This window comes from Cucurbita pepo, chromosome LG02 (genome assembly GCF_002806865.2).
Source record: "Cucurbita pepo subsp. pepo cultivar mu-cu-16 chromosome LG02, ASM280686v2, whole genome shotgun sequence".
NCBI classification, from domain to species: domain Eukaryota; kingdom Viridiplantae; phylum Streptophyta; class Magnoliopsida; order Cucurbitales; family Cucurbitaceae; genus Cucurbita; species Cucurbita pepo.
In genome coordinates, this window is record NC_036639.1 from 3,053,650 (window position 1) to 3,070,500 (window position 16,851).

The 16,851-nt window shown below is 36.3% G+C and overlaps 3 protein-coding genes across 3 annotated transcripts; 1 reads left to right on the top strand and 2 right to left on the bottom strand.

Annotated features, from left to right (window-relative positions):
* Positions 1–249: 249 nt before the first annotated feature.
* Positions 250–5,813, bottom strand: LOC111787774 (TOM1-like protein 9). The gene is made up of 10 exons (XM_023667823.1): positions 5,513–5,813; positions 4,160–4,238; positions 3,973–4,071; positions 3,771–3,884; positions 3,494–3,651; positions 2,747–2,828; positions 2,539–2,624; positions 2,058–2,249; positions 1,428–1,858; positions 250–996 (listed from the first exon to the last, which is right to left on the bottom strand). Exons 1-10 carry the CDS (start codon positions 5,611–5,613, stop codon positions 407–409), a joined length of 1,932 nt encoding a protein of 643 aa, XP_023523591.1. The 5' UTR covers positions 5,614–5,813; the 3' UTR covers positions 250–406.
* Positions 5,814–6,974: 1,161 nt separating this feature from the next.
* On the bottom strand, positions 6,975–9,572 carry LOC111785344 (D-amino-acid transaminase, chloroplastic). The gene is made up of 5 exons (XM_023665757.1): positions 9,348–9,572; positions 9,076–9,122; positions 8,767–8,945; positions 7,852–8,531; positions 6,975–7,228 (listed from the first exon to the last, which is right to left on the bottom strand). Exons 1-5 carry the CDS (start codon positions 9,496–9,498, stop codon positions 7,131–7,133), a joined length of 1,155 nt encoding a protein of 384 aa, XP_023521525.1. The 5' UTR covers positions 9,499–9,572; the 3' UTR covers positions 6,975–7,130.
* Positions 9,573–12,098: 2,526 nt separating this feature from the next.
* On the top strand, positions 12,099–16,353 carry LOC111788915 (eukaryotic translation initiation factor 3 subunit L-like). The gene is made up of 7 exons (XM_023669491.1): positions 12,099–12,733; positions 13,245–13,579; positions 13,960–14,299; positions 15,191–15,339; positions 15,445–15,538; positions 15,813–15,884; positions 15,976–16,353. Exons 1-7 carry the CDS (start codon positions 12,182–12,184, stop codon positions 16,018–16,020), a joined length of 1,587 nt encoding a protein of 528 aa, XP_023525259.1. The 5' UTR covers positions 12,099–12,181; the 3' UTR covers positions 16,021–16,353.
* The last annotated feature ends 498 nt before the right edge of the window (positions 16,354–16,851 follow it).

The following is a 16,851-nucleotide window of genomic DNA, read 5'->3' on the forward strand; positions in this document are numbered from 1 at the left end:
AGGGGGCATCCCGAAGGCATCCGCATCCGGGTCATCGGTCGGAATATGGCTTTCAAATTAAATTAGCGCTGCATCAGGGGCATCCCAAGGCATCCGGGTCATCAAGTCGGAATATAGCTTTCAAATTAAGTTTCAAATTAGTGCGGCTGTCGAGGGGAGTGACGGTGCCATACGCGAAAAGGAAAACTCACAAACGAAGAGACTCACAGAATTAAATAAAACTTTTGCATATTTTCGTTAATCCATGAACAAATCTATATATACATAGGCCCATGGATCCACACATCTCGATATGGATATGACCATATGACATTTATTGCCTATAACATAACGTACTTATACAGCCCAAACATAAATCAAAGAAAGCCCAGTGGTCCAAAATATACGGAGGAAGTGGATTCGTTTTTCACCTGCTACCAGCAGCCGCAAGGCTGGGTTTCCTGGGCTTAAACTTTGACATGTCAACAAGATCACCAAACAGATTATCCTCAGGCTTAGAATGCTTAATGGGAGGCACATTAGAGGAAGTAGAAACCTGGTAGGACGAATTTCTCATGCCATTATCATCTTTAATGGATAGCCCATACACCCGCTGCGTCAGATACTGTGTCCCCTGTGGCTGTGGCTGTGGCTGGATGAGGCCATAGCCATGAAATTGGTTGCCAAACATTTGCAAAGGATACAGAGCTGTCATCTGCCCTGTCTGCTGTGGTAGCATGGTTCCATAAGGCCCTCCATGGAAGGTGTGAGGGGCCAAGTCGAGCTGGCCATTATGTGCTGAAATCTGGCTGCCTACAATTGGCTGGACGTACACACCTACAAATTGGTCGTTTCCCATTGGTCGAGGTCCCTGTGGATACAGACCATTCTGCACATGCGTGAAAACAACTTGAGTTACCTTCATTGAATAGGGATGCTCACCAGCCATCGAACCATTATCATCCCCAGGCTGAGCCTCCCATGGTGGCGGCGGAAATGACTGGTTGTTTAGAGAACCTGACCAACCCACCCAAACAGTGAGATTTGTTCGTTAGATTTTCATACATTTTAATTATGGTATGATATTTGTTTTAACCTGATTCAAAAGTATACATTATATGCTAGGAATCACGGACCTCCATAATAGTATGATATTGTCTACTTTTTTAACATAAGTTTTCGTGACTGTACTTTAGGCTTCCCCAAAATGACTCAGGCTAATAAAGATGTATTCATTACTTATAAACTCATGATCATTCCCTAAATTAGCTAACGTGGGACTCTCTCCCAACAATCCTCAACACTATATGGTGCCTAGTATGTTATAATGTCTACCCAATAATATAATGCAATACACGTAGACATGTTTAAAAATTTCATAGATTTTTGCTTAAATGATTGCAATCACTCCAAAGCATGATATATGTCTAGCAAGTGCATATACGAACCATTATATGGAGTAAGTGGCAGGGGTTGTTGCTGTCTATTCATGGAGGGACCAGGACCAGGACCAGAAGCATTTGTGTATAGTGACTGCTTCCAGTGAGACGATCCGGGGGTTTGGACAGTTCCATTGAGGTGGTACAGTCCACCCTGCGGGGACTGAAAATTCTGGTGCTGATGTAAGTTTGAGACCGAAGCATCGCTTTGGTCAAAGAGGACGAGAGCGGTCTGCTCAGATAAAGTAGTTGGCTGCTGTTTGGTCAAAGGAACAAGAGCCAGTGAAGTGTTTGCCCCTGGAGAAAGGTAGTCATCACCACTCAGTAGGTCCAATTTGGGATCAAACTTAGCTGGAGAAGCCGGACCATCAGTAGCAGGAGGTGCACGGACCGACTCATTTACCGTTTGTGTGCCTGAGACAGTAGTATTCGAGATCGAGCTGCAATACATTCATTGGTACTCACAAGTCAACAAATGCCAGATATAAGCACCCTGAAGCTTTCAACATATTCCAATATTCTAAGATTAGCACAGTAGTCTCTAGCCAGCAAGCTTAATAATTCAGAAATTTCAGCAATCTTCAGCAAAAACAAGACATAAATACGATCAAAGAGCATTGCGAAGAAATCAAAGAATACCTCTCAGGTTGTGGGTTGTTGTTATCACCGGTGTTACGAAGAGGCAAACGAGCATCACGACGTGCTTCAACCAATTGAGGCTTGGGTTTCTCTTTCTGAACAGAAGTTTCTGAAGTAATGGCTTCATGCTTGGAAAGTACACGTCGTAAATCGTCATTAAGTGACAATCCTTGGCAGAGCAATGATTCATCCCTGAAATTAGAATGTACTGGTAATATTATATGGTCTATACACATTGAAAGGGAACACATAATTTTTCAAGGAAGGATCTATATCGCCAAAAACGAAGGAAATTTTCATATTTTTCTTTCACCTATGGCTTCATTGATATTAACTTCTCTCAACTTTCACCATCTAAGACAGAACATTTTCATAACAAGCACATATCCAATACAGTATCTAACCACACCAACCTCCTGGTTCCACTATATGCATATGTTGACAACAAATATTGAAACAAATTAAAAATAGAAAGTCTTACGACGTTGAATTCACAAGGTGAGTGACCCTGTGCTTGTAATTAAGGCATTGTTCTACCAAGTCAACGACGACATCCTGCTTAATGCCCTGCAACATGAAGTGTAACGCATATCAAATCGGTAGTAAGAAGGAATTCAAATGCATTTGAAAAATAAGGGAATCATTTCATTACCACATTAATCTAACCTTTTCTCTAATCAATAACTTACCTCCTTGTTTCCTGGTTCTAATGTATTTAGAATCTCAGCAAGCACATCCACCACTCCCCTTGCAAGTTGGATCTCGGTCAAGCTGAACAAGAAATTTCAAGTCTCACAAAATCACGAGAATATGTCAAAAGAATGAAGGAAACTGTAACAGCCCAAGCCTACCGCTAGCAGATATTATTCTTTTTGAGTTTTCCCTTTCAGACTTCCCCTCAAGGTTTTTAAAACGCATCTACTAGGGAGAGGTTTCCACACCCTTATAAAGAATGCTTCATTCCCCTCTCCAACCGACGTGGGATCTCACATAAACTATCACATCAAACACAGGGATAATGGTGGAATTACAAGTTTCTCCTACATGTTAATTGGTACAGAGAAATATCCACTCAGATGTCAAATAAATGAAGAATAGCAGATCATCAATCCTCCGTTCAAACTCATAGAAAGCAGTGCCACTTGAGCAATAAAACGCTACGTGTAGAAGGGAATTACCAGCCCTTCCTTACACACTATTTTTTCAATACACATTCAAGCTGTTGTACTCATACTTATGTAAGAAAAAATGAAAGTAGGGGGAGGGAGAATTTATAAGAGGAAGTGAGGGAATTATAGTTTAAAGCTGAGAGTTCAAGGGGGAGCTTGTGTAAGTAACTATCACAATGTAGCTAAACAGGAGGGAGGGAAGTGAACAAGAACATTCAATAGTCTGTAGTGGAGTCCATTCAAACATAAAAGATATCAAAAGTGTACCTTAAAGTTGAAGATTTAACATGTGCAGAGGATCCTGGAGCATCTGGCTGATAATCAGGATTGTGCAGATTCTGACCATACGATCCCGCTTGTCTTTGCGGACGTGTGAGTACAGGCGATGACATCTCTGATCTCTGGGGGAAAACTGCCCCAGCACGCTGAAAGGAACCAATTTTTCAATCAGAATCCATGGTTTAACAATGAAATTTGCATCTCCAAGGACAAGCAGTTAACAAGATGCAGCATAATATCATGGAAACATTATCATTGATCATACCAATAGTTCTTGATAAGCAGCATAATATTGTGCATATCGTCCGGTTGGTCCTCCTGTGGCCTCTTGCCAGCTATCTATCAGGAGCAATATCTTCTCTTTGACACGAAAGTCAGGCTACACCAAGCATCATAGGTACCATAAATCCAAGCTGAACGCTTTTTTTCCCCTTAAAGAGCAACAAGTAAGAAGAATCCCATCTTACCTTCTTCTTTACAATCTTTACCATCTCACGAGGAATTCCCTTCTCGGCCACATACGCATGACCAATGTCCCCACAATTCTTGATGATGGTCTCCAAGAGCTACGACATAGATACACAAGACAGCCTGTGAGCAAGTTAAATAGTGCCAACATCATGTCAGCTTATGATAGGGATGCTCGCAACTTACTACTAGGACAAGAAGCTGAACTTTGGGGTTCTTACTTCCAAGGCGCTTCTTTATTCCTTTAAAAACATCTTTTGCTTTCCTGGTAGATCATCATCAGACGAAGTTGTTCATATAAACGAAAAAAAAAAAAGAATACTGCTTCATACACAAATTCTCTAACCACAAAGCATCAATAAGCATGTTCCAAGAGATGATTGAATGTGTCTCATTACAAAAGTCAAAAAGAATATAGACCACATCAGTCAAGGCACCAAACATACAATCTTTTCTCAAATCTTAGTGCTCCAGAAGCCTTCTGATTCAATACAAATGTTGAACGATGCAACCAAAATAATCATCGAGAAAATATTTTCAAAAATGTCAATGAATTAATTGGATGACATGAAAAGGCTTGAGTTATTTCAAGCTGTTGCTTCTAATAAGTTAACTGAACGGAAGAAAGGCTCTTCAAGTGTAACAACCTAAGCCCACCGCTAGCAGATATTGTTCTCTTTGGGCTTTTCCTTTCGAGTTCCCTCTCAAGATTTTTAAAACGCGTAGGTTAGGGAGAGGTTTCCACACCCTTATAAAGAATGATTCGTTCTCCTCCCCAACCCGTGTGGAATCTCACAATCCATCTCCCTTCAACGAGTGGAGAGGGACGAATGCCATTGAGGATACTGGGCCCCGAAGGGGGTGGATTGTGAGATCCTACGTCGGTTAAGGAATAGAACGAAACATTTTTTACAAGGATGTGGAAACTTCTCACTAGGATACGCGTTTTAAAAACCTTGAGGGGAAGTTCGAAAGGACAATATATATATACTGGCGGTGGACTTCGAAGACGGTTACACATAGTACCCACCGATGTGGGAGCTTCTTCCATCAAGAGAAGCTTCCACTTCGCAGCATATTCAAGAAAACTTCACAAACTCGTAAGAGCACCATCCAATTCAAATCGAAAGTGAAACAAATTGATGCATCGTCGCCGTTCCCTTCCCCCTTCACCTACTTAATTATAAAGTCAAAATTCAAAACAGAGTATACGCTCTCGGTCAGCCCCCTGCATAAGCAAGCTTGATCATCGATTACTTATTTATCATGAATTCAGCCAAGGGTCTTATGAGCAGCAATAAAACAAACGAAAGATCAAACGAAAATTAGGGGGGCGAAAACAGTTTTCGTTTCTACCAATACCCAAGTTACCACCACAGCAAACAAACCTCTAAAGCAGCCTGCAATTAAATTCTATAGCCAAACACTGAATCCTTCAAAACCATTAACATGCGTGAAAAGGATACAAAACGAACAACCAAGAAAAACTAAAAACAGAGGAGAGGGGAAGTGCAATCGAGTAAGTAAATCGAGGCCTACCCAGGATCTCTCTCGATCATATCACAAATCTCCAAGTTCACGGCCCAGTCTGGGCCTATCAGCTTATTGCTAGTGGCGCGTTCGACCATGGGATTCACCATCGCAACGAATACCCCAAAACGATCACTCGAAAAGCGAGAAATCGTGAAGTTCCAAAACTGTTGAACTTCAGTATCGTATCGGTCTGGTCGGTCAATCGAAGTCTGAACTCTCGCTCTTACTCCGATTATTGTCGATCACCTGGGTCTGCTGATTCATACAACGCCGACTAATCAACTGCTACTTGGCATTTTTGTTTATAACGGCCCGAGCAGTTCGCCCTGCTTTGGTCACCCGCCACCGTTTTTATAATCTCTACATTTAAAAAATAAAATAAAATAATATTTTTAATTGGATTTATAAAACATTTCAGATTAAATAATGTGTTTTCCATTTTTCTTTGAATGTTTCAATTTCGACTTAAATATTTCAATTTTCTCCAATGAAATTTAAAATATTTGATTTAGATTATTAATTTTTGCTAATTTACTCACTAATTTTAATTAAAAAAATAATAATATGAAAAAAATATATAAATGGACTAATTTTAATAATACTCAACTTAAAGTTTGATCATGTAAAAATTAATTATTGATAGCATTAACAAATAACTAAAAACCTTTTTTTTTTATAGATATTATCAAATATTTATAGTTATATTGCATGATAATTTTCATTTTTTACCATCTCAAATAAAAATTTATCCTAAATAAAAAATCATACTAACTTTTTTTAATTTAAGATTAAGACGGTAACTTTTATCGTAAAAAATTAATATTAATAAATTTTGGAGACGAAAAATGAATATAGAGTCGTAATAGTGAATGTTGACATTTCCTTCTAAAATTAATAGTTATAATATGTTGAATTTTAAAAATTATATAACATCAAGTGGACGATATTAATTAATTAAATCAATTTACATTTTTCATGCTTATTAACGTGTCACACTTGGTTTGATTTATACATTCTTGATTATTATAATTTAGTTGATATTTGAAAAGTCAGAAAAAAAATTAAGTTATATAACAATAATTATGTCTTTGTTTAAGGAGAAAAATAATCCATGCCACGTATGATTATTGACACGTATGTCTTTAAAGTTGAAATGACATTATTATTTGGGGTGGTTACAAATACACTAAAATAGCCAAATAATAATAATAATAATAACCAAAATAACAAAGTCTAAACAATTTGCAATATGCCAAAAATTAAAATATATACATTAGAATATTTTTATGGTTTAAGATTTAAAATAAGAAATACATTAGATCATCTAAAATCAGAAGCTACAAAAAATCCATCTTTTTTTAAAGGTTTTTTCTTTTTTTTTTTTTTAATTAAAAGAAAAGTTATTCTAATTATACTTTTAAGAGTATTTATTAAAACATTTTCACAAACATATACTCTCTCCTGCCAATGGACTCAATTCAACAACAATTTGGATATCACTCGTGAAACTGTCATCCTTATTCCCGTCCATATATACATAACTTGCGCTAGCTACATCCATGTAACGAATCGAGATTGGCCTCTGCAGTCAATTTTGAGAGAGAGATGGCAAGTTTGGACTAGGTTATTCATATGGAACTCGTATTCTAACGGTTGGAGGGCCGGATTTCATGTCTTCGATAATAAGATCTACAAGCGCTCGAGCCAACGGACCTTCTCTTCCTGTGGAGAAAACCAAAACATTCTTAATTTTGTCAGATAAAAACAAGCTTCCATGCTTTCATGTTCTTGTTCTATAATAAGAACACTCATCCCCACCATCAGAAATATTACAATGGTGCCTTTCTTAGATCACCATACGGTTGTGGTGGGAAGAAAACTTCGTGTGTTCCTATTTGTAAGAACAATGCTCAGACGCATAAAAACATGTCATGGTGTCGTCATTCTACAAAACTAATCTTACAACCGGTTTAGAACGACTTTCTAAGTGCTTAATGTTGGAGGATGAAAGTCCCACATCCGCTAATTTACGGAATGATCATGGGTTTATAAGTGAAGAATACTATCTCCATTGGTGTGAGGCCTCTTGGGGAAACCCAAAGAAAAGCCATGAGAGCTTATGCTCAAAGTGAACAATATCATACCATTGTGGAGAGTTGTGTTCGTTTAACGCTTACCAAAACACTCTCCCTGTTTGTTTGAATTACTCTCCCTGTTTGTTTGAATTGAAGAACTTTAAATGGAATTTTAAACATGTTAGAAGAAATTCATCCAGCCAATCACAACATGATTCAGAACTACAAAAACATCTTATTTATGAATTAAGGATTATAGAGGGTACTTACCATCACCAATAATCTGCTCATCCCACTGCAGTACAGGGGAAACAAGAACTCCACTCCCAATAAGCACCATTTCCTCTGCCTTCTTGCCTTCTTCCATGGTTAAATTTTCAAATCTTATACTCCGAAGCCTGCCCTCTGTCACCAGCCGCTCAGCGAGAGTAATGATTCTCTTAGCTGTGCAGCCGCTTAAAATTTTGTCAAAGTGAGGCATCAGAAACTCCTTATCCTTTGTAATGAAACCAACGTTCATACTAGGCCCTTCAGCAATGAATCCCTCACTATCCAACCAAATGGCTGTATAAGCACCCTTTTCTTCTGCTTCCATATTTGAAAGAACATTTGGTAGGTAATTTACACTCTTCATAGTTGCAAATTGAGGTGGCTTCATTGGGATTGATGAAGTTATGACTTTGATGCCTTTTGGAGGAGATGGCGGCTTACCTTGAATTACAATTGCATAAAGAGCTGACTGATGCAACCCAGAAGTAGATAGTAGAAAATTTCCAGGTCCTGCAGAGAGCCAATATCGAAGCTGTCCATTCCTACACTTAGAAGCACTGGCAGTTCTTATGAGTATATTTTTAATCTTCTCTCGATCATATGAAACTGGGAGGTTGATTTTTGCCATGGATGCTGATCTTAAAATGCGGTCGAGGTGCTGGTCCAACTCATAGAGATGCCTGAGATGTCAAAACCATTTTATACAGTAACTCAACACTGGCAAAATCATGAAATGAAGGTATGCCTTTCCTACTTCTAATGAAGAAAAATATATATCACACTATAATTATGAAATTTAGTCATGAATTCAAATGTTAATAAGAACCTATCAATTTACAGTGGTAATTATGCGGGTCTTGGGAAATGGATATCAGATTCATAATCTTAATGAAACTGTATGAAATTCTCACATACCCATCCACTATGGCAGCAGTATCAAAAACGCCATGTCCCCGATGAACCATGTGGTCATCAATTGGAATTACCATAACAGCTGGATCTGTCGTAATTCCCCCAACAACGCTGGAATACATTGCAAGGAATTGTGGCTGGTTTTCTTGATTCTCTCGGCTTGCCCTTAATCTTTCAAGCACCTTTAATAAACACATGGATCGAAATAACAATCAGTAAAGCTATACAATTATCACCTTCCACGCATAGAACACTAAAATTTGTAGTTTATTTAAACACACAAACAGATTACAATACACAACAAGAGTTGACCTGTGAACTACCAAGCACTGGAGCATCAAAAGTACGATCAACAGTATCTGCGACAAGACGAGCAGTTGCTTTGATTATTCAGATTTCAGATTGAACGGATAGAGAAAATTGAAAAACAGTTAGGATCGCAAAAGCCTGAACAGTATCGTAAACAACCAGATTATGAAAAGCGAGTCAACTATTAAACAGTTTCAAACAAACTTGCTTAGATAAACAAGGCTCCAGTGAACCAATTATCAAACATTCTCGCGACGAATTTGAAAAAAACTAACCAGCAATCGAACACCTAATTCTGAATCTTCTAAAAGACAACTGCCGAGAATTGCAGGAATTGTTCAGCGGCCTTTGAGAATGGGCAGTGAGTTCTGCATCGCTGATCGGTGACTGAGGAATGGGTTTGAGAAGAGACTGCAGAGAATTCATCGGAGATTAATGTTCAGGATAATTTGAGAAAATGTTTTGTTCAATTGCTGAATACCTGACCGGCCTCCTGTATTTTATACCTAATGTTTCAACTTTTAGCATGAACAATTAACTTTTTATTTATTTATTTAATTATAATTTCAAGAATGTTCCAAATAATGCAATTTTAATTTTAAATATTATATATTTACAATAATAATAAATAAAAAAAAATCGTTAAAAGAAAAATATAACGCCCAAACTTACTACTAGATAGATATTATTCTATTTATTCCTTTTCTTTTGGACTTTTCTTCGAGGTTTAAAAATGCATCTTATTATGAAGAGATTTTCACATCTTTATAAAAAAATGAGGTTTGTTCACCTTTTCAACCGATATGAGATATCACAATCCACCTCCCTTGAAGACATGCATCCTCGCTGGCACACCACATAGTATATGGCTCTGATACCATTTGTAACAGAGCCAATTGCTAGTAGATTGTTTTGTTTTAGCATTCCTTTCTGGGCTTATTTGAAGACGTGTCTATAAAGGAGAAGTTCTCACATTCTTAAAATATCTTCAGTCGATATGAGATTTCACAATTCACTTTCATTGGGGGTTAATGTTCTCGCTGGCACACCGCTCGATATCTAACTCTAATACTATTTGTAACAGTCTAAGCCTACAGCTAGCCAATATTGTTATCTTAAATTTATATATATATATATATTATATTTACTTATTTATATTTATATTTATGATATCGATGCAAATAGATAACAATAATTCATAAAATTTAAAATACTTATTTTTAATCAATAAAGTAAGTACACGTGTTTACTTATAAATTTTTGAATAATTTAACTTTTTAGAAAATTAAATTCATATGCTTTCAATATTTAAATCAGCATTTATGCCATATAAAGTCACGTGCTTTATGCTTTATATTGATTTTTATGAGAGGAATAAAACTTGGGTATTTTATGCTTACGTCAGGTGCAAGGTTTTGATTTTTACTAGGAAAAAATCGAATCATTTTTATGCTTACGGTGGGGTTTGTGAAACTCGTGGGAACCTAGGGTTTATCTTTTACCCTCTTAATTTATTTTTATTTATAAAAAATAAATACAATTAATTTAATCCATCTTAGCTTACCCCATATATATATATATATATATATATAATCAATTATTTGATTAAATAAACCACGATAAATTGTGATGTACCACATTGGTTGAGGAGGAGAACAAAACACTCTTTTGTAAGAGGTGTGGAAACCTTCACAGGGTAGGTGTGCTTTAAAGCCTTGAGGGAAAGCCCAAAGACAATAATATCTACTAGTAGTGGATTTGTGCCATTACAAATGCTATTAGAGTTAGATACTAGACTATGTGCCAGCGAGGAGGCTATTCCCCAAATGGGGTAAACATAAGACGATATGCCAGTAAGGACGCTGGCCCCAAATGAAGATGGATTTGGCAGGGGTACCACGTCGATTGAAGAAAGGAAAGAAGGCCAGCGAGGACGCAGGACCTGACGGGAGGTGGATTGTGAATTGTGAGGTCTCACCTTGGTTGGGGATGAGAACAAAATACGTGCAAACTTTACTCTAACAAACGCGCGTTTTAAAGCCTTGAGGGGAAGCGTACATAAATATTATATATATCTTTTAGAAATAGCATTTTTATTAAATTAATGAATTACTTATTTACTAAAAGTATTAATCATTAGTTAATAATATATTTAAATATAACTAGTTAGTTAATTATGATTAGTTAATTTACGTTAATAAAAATTAATTTTAAATAAGTATAACTCATTTATAATGAATTAATTGTTTTTTTTCTAGAATAGTTTTGATGAGCATGAAGCATAACTAATTGATTTAATTAAAGATAATAACAATAATAATGAACTATATTTAATTAAAATTAATTATGTATTATATTATAATAATAATTTTATATATGTTATATAATTTTTTTTTTGAACTTTATCATAATTATATAATATTTATAAATGTATCTCATTTAAAATAATTTACTCTACTACGACATATAACTAATTTTATAATTGGACTATTTATTTATAATTAAAAATTTATAATTTTATTTAAACTATTTTTAAAAAAATAATATTAAGATTAATTGGTAAAAATTAAATTCGTTAATTAACTACAATTAATTACATAAATATTATTTATTTATCTAATTATTACATATGTTATTTACGGAATTACCCTCAATGGGCTTAAGCCCAAACAGTTCAATCCTAAGGTTCATAATTCTTGAAACATAAATATTATTTATTTATCTAATTATTACATATGTTATTTACGGAATTACCCTCAATGGGCTTAAGCCCAAACAGTTCAATCCTAAGGTTCATAATTCTTGAAACATAAATATTATTTATTTATCTAATTATTACATATGTTATTTACGGAATTACCCTCAATGGGCTTAAGCCCAAACAGTTCAATCCTAAGGTTCATAATTCTTGAAACATAAATATTATTTATTTATCTAATTATTACATATGTTATTTACGGAATTACCCTCAATGGGCTTAAGCCCAAACAGTTCAATCCTAAGGTTCATAATTCTTGAAATTTTAACTACATCTCCTGCTTCTTCTTCCCAGTTCTGCAACTCTGTACTAAAACCCTAATTTCAGTCGACCTAGCTGAATTCAGTCATCATGGCCACATACGATTATGATGATTCACGGGCCAACTATGACGATCCCCGTCACGCGCCGGTGCCTTCTCCGGCTGGCCAAGATATTGGCTACGACCCTAATTTCGTTCCAGATTCTGTCAAATCCTTTGTCGTTCATCTATACCGCCATATCCGTGAGAAGAATGTATACGAAACACATCAAATGTATGAAACTTCATTCCAGACGCTATCGGACCGCCTATTCAAGGATACTCCGTGGCCGTCAGTAGATGCTGTGGCTCATTTTGTTGATAATGATCATGTCTTTTGCTTGCTTTACCGTGAGATGTGGTTTCGCCATCTTTATGCGAGACTGTCGCCAACTTTGAAGCAGAGGATTGACTCATGGGATAACTATTGTAGCCTATTTCAGGTGGTTTTGCACGGAGTCGTGAATATGCAATTGCCTAACCAGTGGCTATGGGATATGGTGGATGAGTTTGTTTATCAGTTCCAGAGCTTCTGCCAGTATCGGGCTAAGATGAAGAACAAGACCGAGCAGGAAATTTCGCTTCTGAGGCAGTACGATCAGGTTGCTACGATTCATTCGTTTATTATTTTTTATGTGAAAATATGCAGGCTGCGCATTACTCTGACTGCAATTAGACAAGGAAATGAACTCCAAAGGTTAAAAAACAGTATTAGTTCTTGGCCTTCTCATGGTTCTATCTGAATTAGCGTGTATTTAGTTTTATCAAATTCATAGTATATTGGTCTTGGATTTGAAGCCGTACCGTCCCCAAGGAGGTTAAAATAGCTGGAATAGCCTTGAAAACCTATGGTGTCTAGACTTCAAATGACAATCTTTTATGACTTCTGAGATGTGGGAAGTGTTCTTTTGTTTTTCATATTTTTCTAATGGAGTTTGTGTGTACACTAGGTCAGATATCTGTTCCAAATATGATAACCATGTTTGGGTGAATCTGCACGTATCCTTCGTACGCCCATGTTCTTGCAGTCAAGTTCTCTTAGTCTTAATGGTTTTTATGGTCTATCTATATCCAAGGTCCAGGAGCTTAACTTCAGTGGTTGCTTATTTCCAGGCTTGGAATGTATATGGTGTGCTCAACTATTTGCAAGCATTTGTGGAGAAATCCTCAATCATTCATATTCTTGAGGAGGAGAAAGAAGGTCTTGAACAATTTACACTTACTGATGGGTATGACTATAGTGGTGGGAGTAGTAATGTTTTGAAGGTGTTGGGATATTTCAGCATGGTTGGATTGCTTCGGGTTCATTGCCTGTTAGGTGATTATCACACTGGTTTGAAGTGCTTACTCCCAATTGACATAACCCAGCAAGGTGTTTTCACTAGTGTGATTGGAAGCCATATTACAACTATATATCATTATGGGTTTGCCAACCTGATGTTGCGCAGGTATTATGTTGTATGGAGTCCATTAGATTCCTTTTCTCTTGTCTGGTGTTCTCTCTCTAGATGATTTATAATTATGGTTTGGTTCTTGTTTAGGTGAATTGGCAGTTCTTTCTGTAACCCTCTTGCTTTTTGGGGATATCTCATCCCCCCTTTTGTATGATCCTTCCCTCAATATATATATATATATTTTCTTTTGTTTCTTATAAATATATAAAAGAAAATGGAAGGTCAAGTAGAATTGAAATGCTTGCTGAGTTGAATGTTTAACCTTTCGTCTTTATAGGAATTTATAGGGTGCTGTATTTAGGGCCTTAGTCTTCTTTCTTCACTTCTCACTTAACGACAGGTTCGAAATAAATTTCATTTCCCCTTATTTTCAGGTACGTTGATGCCATTCATGAATTTAACAGAATTCTCTTGTATATTTATAAAACCAAGCAATATCATCAAAAATCTCCTCAGTATGAGCAGATTCTGAAGAAGAACGAGCAGATGTATGCTCTGTTGGCAATATGTGTTTCGCTTTGCCCACAAGTGAAGCTTATTGATGAAACTGTGAACTCTCAGTTGCGTGAAAAGTATGGTGAAAAGATGATGAGGATGCAGAGATATGATGAGGAAGCTTTTGCCGTCTATGATGAGCTTTTCTCATATGCTTGTCCCAAGTTCATCACTCCATCTGCTCCTAGTTTTGAGGAGCCTTTAGCAAACTACAACCAGGTAAGGTTTAGATCTTTATTATTAAAGCAGCATCTATTTTGGAAATGAATCGGAAGAGGAGAATGAGCGGATTAAAATTTAGTATTGTGTGACGAGACCATACAAAATAGTGAAATAAGGTGAACGAGTGGCCTGGACTTTCCCTGCTTAATGAGTCAAAATTATGAAGAGTAGATTTAGAGGTTAAGGATAACAGTGTCTGGAATTGAGTTTTCTTTAGTTTTTGGATCAAACAATGTGCATTTTATCTACCGTCTCTTATCTTGCAAGTTCTTGTTCTAATATATTGAGTGATGACTAGGCTGTGATTAGGAGTGCCAATATTATCTTTGTTACCTCATCAAGAACTTCTTGGTGGGTTTTCTTGTTTGGTTATTTGGGTATTGCTATCGTTGCACCTATTGGATGAACTTTAGCCTAGTGGTATAGTTTTGTTGGCCTTATGCCTTGCAGTTCATTCTTTCACAAAGTAGTTTCCAAACAAAATGAATGAACAAACAAACACATAAACAGGTAGTCCAGGAGTAACCGATTCAAACGGCCTTCTCGCCTAACAGTTCCTTAAATTATAGGAATTCTACGATTCATAGTTCATCTGATTCTTTATCTATTCCACTAGAGTATCCTTCATAGTTTCTAATAATGCCATTTTAAGAGGATTTTTAACATCTCTAAGACTTTAACATTTATTTTATTAAGACCATCTTACTCTAGTTTTGTTTTGAGCAAATTGGATTTATGGATGAAGGCTGATGACTTTGATTTCATCATTTCTTCACAAAATCTAGTCATGCATGTTTCCATGTCAAACCCTTTTTTGTGCGTGTCTGTGTTGCATGTGTTGGCTCTCTCTTTCAGAGATTTTATTCACGTCTCCTTGCTTTTTTCCAGGATGCCTATAGGCTTCAATTGAAACTATTTCTTTTTGAAGTAAAGCAACAACAATTACTATCTGGCATCCGCACCTTCTTGAAAGTGTACTCCACCATCTCCCTTGGGCAGCTTGCCATTTACATGGAAATGGATGAATCAACTCTAAGGTTGGAAATATAAGACTTTAGGATATATCTTCACATTTTTATGAGCTACTACATAGTTTTTAAGATTAATTAATTGGTGGTAATTGGTTTTGGTTATATTTACAGGACGATATTGTTGACATACAAGCATAAAACCCATGCTGTTGACAGTGTTGGAAAAATCATGTCCAATGCAGATGTGGATTTTTACATTGATGATGTACGTCTACTTTTCTTCTATTATACCTCTTTGGTTTACAAAATGTAACAGTCCTCTTTAGACTTTTCCTTTCGGGCTTCCCCTCAAGGCTTTAAAACGCGTCTACTAGGGAAAGGTTTCCACACACCCTTATAAAGGGTGTTTCGTTCTCCTCCCCAACCAATGTGGGATATCACACGAAAACATTTTGAATTCAGAATATATATTACTTTGATGCTCCAAAAGAAAATTAATTTATGTAAGTATGTTAATAAATTACTTAATCTCACTGCAGGACGTAATCCACGTTGTCGAATCGAAGCCTGTAAATCGCTATGGAGATTTCTTCTTGCGGCAAATTGTTAAAGTATGTAACATTTTCTTTTCATTTACATCTCTACACTTCATTATCTGGAGGAAATGATAATCATGTTCATGTTTCTCCTTCTTTCTGACAGCTCGAGGGGATGATTAATGATTTGGACAGAGTGAAACTGGACTGAGATCTCTGTAGTAATGTTTGGTTGAACTGGCTTTTTTGACGACGGCAGGTTTGAACTAGGGAACGGTTGCTCCATTTAAGGACCTGCCTTTTCCATTTTTCATCTTCACTCTGCACTTCTATTAGTGGTTGTAGATCAAATGTCACTCGGATATGAGAGTGTTGAAGGGCTTGTGCCTGAGTTTTTCCTTTTGGGTTTATGATTCTTGGCATTCATAATATATGTTATTAGCTGATAGTATGAAATTTTGAGATGTTCAACTAAGGCCTCTTTCTGTTCTAGTTTTCCTTGTATCTAAAACTGCGTTTAATAACTGAGAGCTTCATGATCTGACATGGTGTTTGCAGTGCCTTGCCTTTGGTGGTTGCATTATCAAGAGACCATGTTTGTATACTAAGCCTGTAAATCTGATAACCAATTTTAAGGTAGATATCTTCCACCAAAATATGAAAATATGATCTATGGAAGAACATCTAACTAATTTGAAAAATGAAAAAAAGAAAAAGAAAAAAAGATGGAGGTGATTTATGTAATGGAGAGTACATTTAGGTATGTATCAATAATTATTTATTTTTTATTTTTTAAAATTTCTGTTCGTGTTTTGGGTCATTTTTCTACAATAAATTTATCTTTATCAGGAACATAGAACTCAATATGAGTGATTCCCTCGTGAACAAAGTAGTATTCGTGGGTGAAAGAGTAGATGAGCTCTCTTTCAATTATATCGTGTTGGCCGATAGATAAAAGGGCTTTCTCTTTTGTGGATAGCGTATTTGATCAACAATGAAGCTTTCTTTAATAGTAGGCTTTCTCTTTTGCGAGTAGCATATT